The sequence below is a fragment of the Pteronotus mesoamericanus genome, unplaced genomic scaffold (assembly GCF_021234165.1).
Source record: "Pteronotus mesoamericanus isolate MK-2021 breed Mesoamerican mustached bat unplaced genomic scaffold, CSHL_Meso_final contig_116, whole genome shotgun sequence".
In the NCBI taxonomy this organism is placed as follows: domain Eukaryota; kingdom Metazoa; phylum Chordata; class Mammalia; order Chiroptera; family Mormoopidae; genus Pteronotus; species Pteronotus mesoamericanus.
In genome coordinates, this window is record NW_026555027.1 from 32805147 (window position 1) to 32817881 (window position 12735).

Consider the following 12735-nt stretch of genomic DNA (forward strand, 5'->3'; position numbering starts at 1 on the left):
AATTTACGAATTCATTTTTCCCAACTTTACTGAGATATAACTTACATAAAGTAAAATGAATGAATGAACCAGTTCAATGAGTTTTGATATCTGTATACAACATATTATCACCACTCCAGTCAAGATACAGAACATCTCCATCACCCAGAAAGTTCATTCATGCCCCTTCCCAGTCAATCTGCCCTACCTTCTGATCCAGGTACCACCAATCTGATTTTTTTCACTATAGCTTAGTTTTGCCTGTTCTGGACTTTCATATAAATGAAATCATAGAGTATGTAACTCTCTGGTATCTAGCCTTCTTTTGCTAATTATAATGTTTCTGAGATGCATCAATAGCATCTTTCTTTCCTGAGTAATATCCCACAATTTATTTATTCATTTACCAGTTAAAGAACATTGGTTGTTTCCAGTTTGGGGCTATTCTGAATAAAGCTGCTATGAATATTCATTTACCTATCTTTATGTGGATATGTATTTTCAAATCTCTCACACTAAACATCTAGAAGTGGAATTGCTGGGTTACATGTTAAGCATATGTTTAACTGTATAAGGAACTGACAAGCTGCTTTCCAAAGTGCTTGTACTAATTTACAATCTCACCAGCAATATATGATAATATGGCTGCTCCCCATTCTCGCCAGTCCTTCATTTCAGCCATTCTAGTGGGTGTGTAGTGATATCCGTTGTGGTTTGATTTGCATTTCTACAATGATTAATGATGTTGAGCATTTTCTCATGTGCTTGTCAATCTTTAGTATATCTTCGTTTATGAAGTATTCAAATCTTTTCCCCATATTATTATTGAATTGCAAGCATACCTTGCATATTCTGAATAAAAGTCCTCTGTCAATTATACGTTTTGTGACCACTTTCCTTAAGTCTGTGGCTTGCCTCTTCATCTTTGTAACAATGTCTTTTTTTTTAAAGATTTTATTTATTTATTTATTTTTAGAGAGAAGGGAAAGAAGGGAGAAAGAGAAACATCACTGTGTGGCTGCCTCTCACATGCCCCCACTGGGGACCTGACCCAGCAACCCAGGCATGTGCCCTAGACCGGAATCGAACTAGCAACCCTTTGGTTTGCAGGCCAGCGCTCAGTCCACTGAGCCACAACAGCTAGGGCATAACAAAGTCTTTTGAAGAACAGTTTTCAATTCTGATAAAGCCCAACTTATTTTCTTTTATGGTTATTGCTTTTCATGACCTAAGAAAGCTTTGTCTACCCTAGAATAGTGAAGGTATTCCCTATGTTTCCTAATACGGGTTTTATTGTTTTGGCTGTTAATGTTAAGTCAAAATTCTATTTTATTTCTGTAAATAGTGTGAGGAAAAAGTTATGGTTCACTTTTCCATAGTACCAAAGAAACTTAATATTCTATTCAATCATTTAAATTTAAAATTTACCTAATTCAATTCATTTTTAACCTTAAAATCCATCTTGAGTTAGTTATTATGTAACTGCTTGCAAAGGAATCTATACAGAAGAATACATCTCACATAGTAAGAAATAACCCTGCTTTACAATAAAACACACTGTCACAGCAAAAACTCATTTTCACTAATGCTGAATAACCTAAATATCTGTGTTTACTGGTACTGTAATTTCTACAGAAGAAAACTTTCTTGAAGTTGTTATTGTATTTTATTAAATTTCAATCTGAAATGCATGACAAAGAGCACTGAAACCATCAGTAATTTAAACACAAACGTACGTTTATCTTTAACCTGAAGACCCAGTCCTCTAGTTCCACATTACGAAGCTAGACAAGCTCACCTGAGTAGCTGCAGACTGACAGGAAGATGACGATGACGACGAGACAACAGGAATGTCAGACTGTACAGCAGCCACAGTGGTAGCGGGTGTGAAAATCAGCTGTACAGACAGAAAAACCAAAAAAAAATACCCTAAGACAAAAGAACATGTCTCACACACAATGTATAGCAGGCAAGGGAGACTGAAATTTGTGACAGAGAGACAATGCAGTTTAGGACTGCCTCCTAAGCAAAAGGATTTTACGTGACACAGAGAAGTTTCTGGTAATAGAGAACTTAAAAAGAAAACCATAAACATTTTTGAAACAGTGCATGATTCTGATGAGTAGAAAAATAAATCAGTGCACAAAAAAAGAATATGTACTTAGATAATATGAAATCCTCATACCAAATTTTGCTCCAAATAAGCTATTGTACTTAAATTTTTCCCAATTCAAAACTACTGTGGCAGGATTCCTAAAATGTAAGTTACAACAGACAACCATAGTCACTACTCCTGAACACAAGTTAAAGTGAAAAACATGAAAAGAAACCCCCAAAAGTCTTTTCATTGCTCTTACCACAGAAGATAACTATGCGATATACTACACTACTTCTTTCACTCAACTACATAGGATCTATAGTACAAACTTAGGTTGCTCTTGATTTTAAAACCATCTGTAAAGAAAAAAAAATCATTCTAAATATAAATGCCAAAACATGCCAAAACTCAACAACAAAACAGCCTGCAAAAAAAGCACTTCACATGAAAAATTAATAATGAAGTCATACTTGATTTATTTACTAATAATCACCATCTCTTTTCAACTGCTTTTTTTCAATATTGAAACAGAATGCCATTAATGTAAAAAGGTAATACAATCCACTCAGAAATTATCCAATCCAACTTAGTAAATTATGACAGATGTTTCCAAGAATGTGTAAACAGTTTATTTTCAAAACTGCACTGAGTTCTTTAGTTCCTCCAAACCATTCCTGTTTAAATTACAATTACTGATGAAGGGGATCTTTTAAACTTCAGTTCTTTATACTATATTAAATTTGAGTAAATCACACAACAAAATAACTTTCATGAGAAGTTAATTTCCAGTACAAACAGCTGAAAGCATTAAACCTTAAGAGAAGATGTTCTATTTAGCTTGAACCCATATGAAACTTCCAAGGAGACAAAAACAGTCAAATTAGAACCATTTCAAGTGGTTCAACCTAATTTTGAAGCATATTATTAATTAAATACAAGCTCTCGGTGGGAAAAAAAACAAATATGGCAATGTCTACTGAATAATTTGTAAATAAAAAGTGGGTCATGTCATTGTTTCCTATTAGAAATATGATGGGAAACTTCCTTTGCGATTTTAGTGGAGATCTGTGCGGATCCAGATATACATATTCAGTTCTTAGGACAAAAAAAAAGAAAGTAGTAAGTACATGCGAGGGCCAAATTTTTTGTCTAGCTACCTGGAATGACATCAAATAAAGGAAATGTCAATCAATTTCTACATTCCCTAAAGAAGCTCAACAGTTAAATTAGGAAATCAGTAGGTACTCAAATACAAAATAGCCAAATTAACATTCCTATATTAATAAAAGGTCAAAGTGAGCTTTAGAGAACACAAACCACCTTGCAAAATTTGTGAGACAAATAACCAAAGCTAAGAATCATCTGGTGAGTTAACAGAAACTCCAATTCAGATTTCAGAAGACATCACAATATAAATTCTAACTTATAGTTAACCAAGTTTTTAACATTTCTAACTATTTTATCAAATCTAAAATGTCAAAGATACATAGTGATTTCATGTATCACTATATGAACCAATTATAATGTAAGATGCCTCTCAGTTTATACAATTCCATCTCAGTTTCAGATGTTAAAATATGAAAAAAGATTTGAAATCAATGAAATTCGATATTTAAAAAAATAATCACTCCTGTGTTACAGATCTATCAGCTTCCCAATGTTGCTGATTATTATCTGATACACCAAGAAGGCCTACACAATTAAAAGAATTTTTTATGACATAAATGTACAAGAGCTAAGCACACATGCACATAAAAAATTTGTTAAACAACTCTTAAATATTAAAATGCTTATTGCATCAAATCCAGAAACATTTTGATTTCTCTCAAGTCCTTAAACACTAAAGAAATTTGGTAGCTCACATCTTACCATTTGAGCTCGGAGATACATTTGAGCTTGGCTTGCAGTTAGGGTAGGGGAGGTACTCCCTAGCAACATAGTCTGTTGGGTAATACTGCCGCTGGTAGAACTGGAAGCCTGGGAACGGCTTATTAACTGTGCAGGTGTAGGAGAAGTGGAGAGGTTGATCTAAGGAAGAAAACATATTAGGTCATAGGCTTCCATGTCACTGATTTTCACCAAGCTGCAGTTAGGCAATCAATAGTACAGACAGTGGCTAAGGAATCTAAAAATGAGGACTTCAACTTTGACAGATGCCCCTCACTTCTCTGGGGAATTATTTACACATATGCAAACAACAGCATTTACTGGTTAGTAATCAGAACAATTCTGAAGGATATCCTCATTGTGTTTCAATAAGATTCCAGTACCTTAAAATATCATTTTCACTACCTCCCCAAAAGTAGAGCTAATGTTCCATTATTTTAATATTCCACATAGTAATTTAAAACATTCAAGTCAACAGTTTACACTATTTTGTCACCTTCTGTCACATTCTGGGGGATTTTTGAAGTGAAAAAAATTAAAACACAGATAATCCATTCATATATACAAAAACATACATGTAACATATAATTAGTATAACATTCTTCCTCAAAAGCTCTCAGAGAAGAAGAAACTACAATTGCTACTTGTCAAGCATACGGAAAAATCCTGAACACTATTACAAAAATAAATTATAAACACTATTTTAAAATTTAGAACTACTGTTAAAGAATAAACTAGTGCACAGTCTGCTTCTAGGATACATAAGAGGCTAGCATCTCTGCAGGCAAACTGGGTGGGATAAATAGGGAGCAGGGCAAAGGAAGATCTGTATACTCTTTTTTATCTTCTAATTTCACACCACATTCATGTGTTATCCATTGTAAAAATAAATAATATTTTTAACAAAAGTAATATAATCCTACCTCAAATCCTTTTTGTGGACAAAGCACAAAATAAAATTAAGAAATAAGAAATAAAAACTTCTATTAGATGAGTCAAGCAACAAGGCAGACTGGACTCATACATCCGTGTGCCCAAATGCACTCAATGAAATGCTAAGTCAACATGAAAAAGCAGTATAAATGAATTTTAAAAGGCAAAGAGGAGAAGGAAATTTCTAGGTGCCGGAAAAGAAGACTCTCAAAGATGTAAAGTTCCAGCTGACACCAAGGTAGTCTAGGGAGATACTGGCCTATAGATATAGAACACCTGATTTTGAGCGTATTTCAGGGAGCGCTGGAAGTAAACAAACAAAAAACCCTATTTTGAGCCAAGATCCTCAAAAGCGCTGCCGAGTATGTGAAAAGGAGGCTGGAGAAACTCCAACCATATGTCCTGAGGAACAGCAAGGCAGCTTGCCATCTGCCCTGTGCCCAGTTGGGGAAGAGAGGCTCCTATGAAAATCAAAACTCCAGGCTTGCGCCATGTTGGGGTACAGAATACAAATTTATATTACCTGTACAGTTCTATAATCCATCCCAAGCATTAACATTAGCACTAGTCCAGGACATCTGTTAAACTGAACAAGTGAATGGAGGTAGCTGAGTGAAGGTTAAAGGGGAGCACTTTTCTGTACTATTTTTGTAATTTCCTATGAGTTTACAATTATTTTAAAATAAAAAGTTTTTAAAAACTGTACAGAGGGTACACAAAAATTGGTTAATTAATTCTCCAAATTTAGCTGTATCTTTTAAGTATTTCTTAGTTTTAATAAAATACTTAAACCTATGATTTAGCACATAAACACAATATAATACACGGAATCAGTCTGCATCTAGCTTTTACTCCTAAAATGCCACTAACCCCCATTAGCAACACTCAATGCCCTCTGACAAATTCAGTGAGTTCTCTTCAGACCATTCCTTCTCAACCTTCTTTCTGACCCATCTCCAAAATGTTCGTGCTTTGTCCTCAACACTTTTCTTCCTAAATTCCTAAATTATCACATCTATTCCTAGTTCAAAGAGTTCAATCATGATTTATTCTTAATGACAAACTCTTATCCTGAGCTCCAGATCCAAATACCTACAGAACACACCTTACTGGATGTCTCTTGCTCAAAATCAACATGTTTAAACATGGAACCCACTATTATTTCTTCTTAAACCAGCTTTTTCTCAAAATGGCCACTGTCATCTTTTACTAACCCCCAAAACAAATTATCTGAGGGTCATCCTGATTCTTCCCTCCCCTTTACTACACATGTACTATATCTTATTGATTCTATACCTTTATTATCCTCATTTTCATTTTGATTTTTAATCACTTATTTTGAGAGTCTGGGGCCATGGCACTTCCACCTAGATTTCTTTAGCAGATGCAAACTGATCCCCCTACCTGGAATCTTGACTCCTCCTCCTTGCCAGATCATCTTTCCCTGATTTTATTAATATTAATTAATCATTTAAGAACTTTCTGGATAACATTCAACTTCCCCTGACTCTCTAGTATCATGTGCTCTCACTCCTCCATACAATACCCTTCACATAAACCACATGAAGCTATTTGCAATATGATTTCTCAGGCCTCTACGGCCCTGCTAACAATGCTCTGGACTGGACTGATCATTCTCTTACCCCCAAGCCCCACCCCCTCTACATCTATGTAGTAAACAACTCCCTCTCAAAAATCTTCAGCTCTAATAACTTTTTCAGGCATCCCTGTATCCAATAGTAAAACTATTTATCCTCCTTTTTGTCTAACTGTTATCTTCAATACACTTCTACCCTTCTAAACAATAATTTATTTCTTTAAGGGTGGGGACCATGTGTTAATCATCTTCATATATTCAGTATCTATAAAGTATCTATATTCATTGTCTTCACTCAACAATTTTATAAAGTTAATAAATGTCATGTTATTTTAAGTTGCACTCCAGAGTTTTAATGTAATACATAAGCCTATCACAAAGAACATGAGAGTATGTATGTGAGAGAGAGAGAGAGAGAGAGAGAGAGAGAGAAACAATTCTGGTATAGCCTCTAACAAAACAGAGTAAAAATGCAGTGTGGTGATGTTAGTTCAACAATATTTTTGATGTGCTATATAATAAATTATTGTCCTTGACTGGTGTAGCTCAGTGGGTTTGGCTTCATGCCGCAGACCAAAAGGTCACCAGTTCGCTTCCTGGCCAGGGCACATGCCTGGGTTGCAGGCCAAGACCCAACTGGGGGTGTGAGAGAGGAAACTGACTGGTGTTTTACACATCAATGTTTCTCTCCTTCTCTTTCTGCCTCCCTTCCCCCTCTCTAAAATAAATAAAATCTTTTTAAATATTATTAATAAGACCCCCAAAACAATCTTTTTCTAAATCACTCTACAAATATAGGCGTTTCAGATAAAGCCTTGCTCCAAAGATAAACTACATAGCAATGTAAAACTGAACCCAGGTTTTCTGACACGTATTTTGGCATTCAAGGAGCTTTCTGGTACCTTGAAAGCTCGTTAATTCAGGTCACTCTGCAGTAGTAATGCCTTGGCACTTTTTTCAGTCAGTGATGTGGGGGAGGGAGGAAGGGAGGAACAGAGGCTAACTGACTCTAGAAAGCACAGACCACACACTCTTTAAACAAAACTATAATGTCTTTTAAATGCCCGAGGGTACTATTTAAGGAAGTAGAACACAAAGTACAGACAGAATGCTTTCTTTTTCTTAAAAAAGAAAAAAAGGAAGTAAGAAAACTAAATAGTTACTTCCTAACCACCTGCATTGTATTCTACTTTGCCTAAGTTATAAGATCAAAGAACAAATATCTTATTTATTTTTAAGTTCCATATAGCAAATAACGTGTTAGGCAGTGTGTACTAATGGATGCCCAACCCATGAGAATAAGTAGATCCGTACCCACCTCTGCAAAAAGTCCATCGCCACAGCTGGCCTGACTAAAAAAAACTTCCCTTCCTTTCCACAATTGATAAGGCTCTCCTCTATTTTCTGCTTTGTTCTGCTGACCTTAACAGTTTCCATTATTTTCTCTGTCAGTTACATCCCAACACCCCTATAATCCCTTTCATTTTAAAGCCTTGGCTAATTCTGGCACTTCATACTTCAAGCCCCACACTTCATAACGGAACTTACTGCTTAAGCTCTACCTACTGCAGGCTCTCTTCCCACTGGCACTAATTCCAAGAGTCATCAGAGAAAACCAAGTCTGCTAAGAGAAGCCACTTAACTCCCAAGCATTTTCTGGTGTCCCCAAAAGGAGATTACAACAGGGCCGCTGGCCCAGAGTAGTTTCTAGAGTCAAAGCCCATTTGAGAGCCACTGCTGCCATTTCACTGATCAAAATCAATTGAGAGTATCTACAGAAAGAGACAGTGCACAGACATTAAAAGAATAATATATACCTATGGAATGAAAGTATCTTAATGACCCACCGTTAAATGAAAAAACTACAGAATAACATATAGGTATGACCTTAAATAATTACATAAAAATGTCTGTGTGTATATCTTTTGTATCACACGTGAGAAGAACATGGTAAAAGAAAAGTGACTGCAATATACATACACACAATAATGCACAGTGTAGTCCCTCCTTATCCGTGGTTTCACTTTCCACAAAGTGGCCCAAATATATTAAGTGGAAAACCCCAGAAATAAACAATTCATAATTTTTCAACTACATGTCATTTTGAGTAGCATGATGAAATCTTTCACCATCCCACACCATTCTGCTCCATGCCCCCGGGACATGAAATTACCTGTTAGTCCAGCACATACACTCTATACACTACCTGCCCGTTAGTCACTTAGTAGCAATCTCAGCTATCATATGAATTGTCACAATATTGAAGTGCTTGTGTTCAAATAATCCTTATTTTACTTAATAATGGCCCCAAAGCCATTCACATAACTTTTGCTATAGTGTATTCTAACTGTTCTATTTTATTGGTAGTTATTGTGTTAATCTCTTACTGTACTTACTTTATAAATTAATCATAGATATGTACATATAGGAGAAAACATTTATATATGATTCTGTATACCATCCTCAGTTTCAGGCTTCCACTGGATACATCTTAGAACATATCCCTTGCAGAAAAGGGGGGACTACTGCACTCATAAAATTATATATGATTAGATTTGATACAGATACATATATACAAATATGAGGATGTCCAGAAGGTACCCAGCCATGTAATTTGAAAATTAGAGACATTTACTAAAGGAGATACAAGATATAACAAACACTGTACACAGGACAATGACACCTCAGTCCCCGTCAAAGTAGGCACCTTGGGACTTCACACAATTCTCCCAGTCTCCATCAGGTGCCCTGTCATATTTTCCTGAATCTCATCAATGGTCTGAAATCTCTTCCCTTTCAAAGGTGACTTTAGTTTTGGGAAAGGTATACCTTCAATTCTAAACCTTTCAAAGATACAGCCTTCCCCACTGTTACCACCACTGCTATCCCCAAATGCAAACAAACACAGAAATTCTAATCAGCCTTTCCACTGAGGAAAGTGACCTACTGGGGGCAGACCTATCTTCAGAGCAGTGGGACATATGCACCTTGGTTAATCTACACAATCATTCACCCTTAAATATGAGCAGGAAGCTTTTATAAGCATTTTAAGAAAAACTGCCTTCTCTCATAAGAAAAAAAAAAACAGCAATATGAAAAAGACCAAGGCAGTTTCTAAGGAAAATTAATTCAGAAAACAGGAAAAAGTCTTCTTAAAATCTAGTAAGTGTCATAACAGAAATCTAAAATATTTTATCCATCACAAAAAAGTGAAGGGATTAGGAAGTACAAATTGGTAGTTACAACATAGGGAACATAGTCACTAGTACTGTGATAACTATGTATAGTGCCAGGTGGGTACTGGAAATACTGGGGCACCACTTTGTAAAGTATATGATTGTCTAACCAATATGCTATAAACCTGAAACTAATGAAAAATAATATTGAATACAAACTGTAACTAAAAATAAAATATGTTATCCATCATAGGATAACAGGATAGTATGAAAAAATAATAAAATGCTTAGAAATTGGAACTACAATGGTCAAAGTAAAAATGTTTTACATGTAAAAGGAAAGGTTTTTTTTAAAAAAAGGCAAGGAAATAATCCACAATGGAGTGAAAAGATAAAAAGAGAAAATGAGTGAAAAGCTAAAAAAATAAAAGATCAATCCAGAAAGATCAACCAACTATGGAGGCCCAAAAAGAGAGAACAGAGACAATTGAAGGAAATAATTTTTTTTTAACTTTTTTGGTTTCACATACATGAACACTAGGCACCTAGTTTTCACACTAAGAGGACCCAACAAGTGTCCTGACATCTAGACGTATCCTCATGAAACTCCAAAAAAACTAAAGAAAACAGGCAAACCTAAAAGTCTGAAGACAGAAAGAACCAATTATCCCAGAGGAATATTAATGAGACTTAACATCAGCCTTTTCTTCAGCAATACTCCAATTTTGAAAACAATGAAACTTGCTTTCAAATTTCGTAAGAAAAATTATTTTTGATGTTGAATTTATATAAACACAATTATTTAAAAAGATGTGAGGAGGGAATTTTCAGGCCTATAAAGATTCCAAGTTTATCTTCCATGCACCTTTTACAGGGAGTTATTATAAGATACTCCAGTAAAACAAAACTCTTATCATAATGCCTTTGACTATTTACATTTCTGCATCTTGTAATCCACTGTACCTTAAAAGCTTTGTTCACTTCAACTCTTTGGCACTGAACACAATGCTTGACACCAAGTTCACATTCAATAAGGAAGTACTGGCAGAGACTATCCCCATGACGATGGGGAAACTAACACACACAGAATCCCACTCAGGAATGAATTCCTGAAACCAAGCACTGCTGTTTCAAGATCATGAGCTCTTTTTGAGTCCTCCTTTCTACAAACTCCATATATTTTTTAAAGATTTTATTTATTTTTTTAGAGAGAGGGGAAGAGAGGGAGAAACAAAGGGAGTGAGGAGAGAAACATCAATTTGAAAAAGAATGATCAATCAGTTGCCTCTTGTATACGTTGTGACCAGGGACTGAACCCACAACCCAGGCATGTGCCCTGACTGGGAATCAAACTCACGACCTTTCACTTTGCAGCACAACATCCAACCAAATGAACCACTCCAGCCAAAGCTAAAACATCAATTTGTTGCTATTTATTTACGCATTCATTGGTATGCGCCCTGATCAGGGATGAAACCCACAACTTTCACATACCAGGATGATGATCTAACCAACTGAGCTCCCTGGCCAAAGCTCTACGTATTTTTTAAAGCTCAATTTAAGTCTCATACAAGAAGCCTTCTCCAACTACTCCAATCCCCAAAGATCTCGTTCCTGTTAACTCCTATAGCATTTATCACTTAATTATATGCTGTTATATTGTTTAGTATTTGATATGTCTAGGCATAGTTCTTCATATGTATATTACTGTCCCTCAGGGAAGGAACTTTGGCTCATCTGTACCCCAGGACAACTAGCAAAATATTAGGCAACAGATATACAGCACCTGCTAATTGAGTGTCTGCCTATAACTGGGAAAAAAAGGATCTCATCACTGAGATAAGAGTATAGACTTTCTTCTATAACGTACTATCAGGCAATCAGAACACATCCTAAAATGATTCTCTGCATTGCAGATAACCCACTTTCAATAATCAAGCATTAAAATTAATATTATGCATTACATATCCTCATAACTTCATCTTTCAACAAACATTACACACCTAACTATGTGAAAGGCACTCTTTTTATAATACATGTAAACAAATATTTAAGAAACCCTGACAGAATCTTGGATTCCTATCTAAACCAGTGGTTCTCAAACTTTTTTTTTAACAGAAACCTTTCTTTAAATTCAGTTTTATTCAGAACTCCCAGACTCAAACAGATCACAGAACTGTTTCGTTTATAGCTCAGGATAAGGCCCAGAGTCCCTCTGAGTCTGCCCAGGCTGCTGTTACAAGGCACCTTAAACAACAGAAATTTATTTCTCACAGTTCTAGAACCTGGGAAATCCAAAATCAAGGTGCCAACAAATTTAGTTTCTGATGAAAGCACTCTGCTGGCTTGCAGATGGCAGCTTTCTCATTGTGCCCTCCCATAACAGATAGAAATATATAGATATAGATATATATTATCTATATAGAGAGAGAGAGAAAGCGGGGGAAAAGAAGGGGCAGGGAGGGTGGGGTAGGGGGGAGAGGGGGAGAGAGAGAGAGAGAGAGAGAGAGAGAGAGAGAGATCGATCTCTGGTGTGTCTTCCTCTTTTATGAGAACACCAGGTCTACTAGATCAGGGATCCACCCCTATGACCTCATTGAACCTTAATCACCTCGTTAAAGGCCTTATTTCCAACAGAGTCACATGGTGGTTTAGAACTTCAACATATGAGTTTTGAGGAGATGCAATTCAGTGGATAGCACCCTCTTCTGCACATTCTCTTTGACCTAGACCTGGGTATATCTGAATGAAGGACTAAAAACCACCTAGACACCATAAGTTTACATAAAAGAAAACCAGTCATCAGAGAATTAAAAGGTGTCACTAGTCAATCAGAGAATTAAGAGTAGAACCCAGGTCCCTCATCTCTCTTCTACCAAACTTTCTCTCATAATATTCCACAATTTGTAGTAAAGTCATCATGTACTATTGTGAATTTTCAATGAGATGCACAAGACATCAATAATCACCAGACCTCCCATGTGAACTTCAAACTCATATATCCAGTATCTACTCAACATCTACAAGTGGTTGTCTAATATTCATCACAAACTTAAAATGTCCAA

General features: G+C 35.8%; 1 protein-coding gene across 7 annotated transcripts in view; it reads right to left on the minus strand.

Moving 5' to 3' along the window:
* Positions 1 to 12735, minus strand: part of PHC3 (polyhomeotic homolog 3) — a 69588-nt gene that overhangs the window by 42795 nt on the left and 14058 nt on the right. For all 7 annotated transcript variants that reach the window (XM_054580412.1, XM_054580421.1, XM_054580409.1 and 4 more), the window contains 2 exons: positions 3947 to 4105; positions 1778 to 1876 (listed from right to left, as the gene is read on the minus strand). In XM_054580412.1, coding sequence (XP_054436387.1) covers positions 1778 to 1876; positions 3947 to 4105 — 258 coding nt within the window. The remainder of the gene's footprint in view (positions 1 to 1777; positions 1877 to 3946; positions 4106 to 12735) is intronic.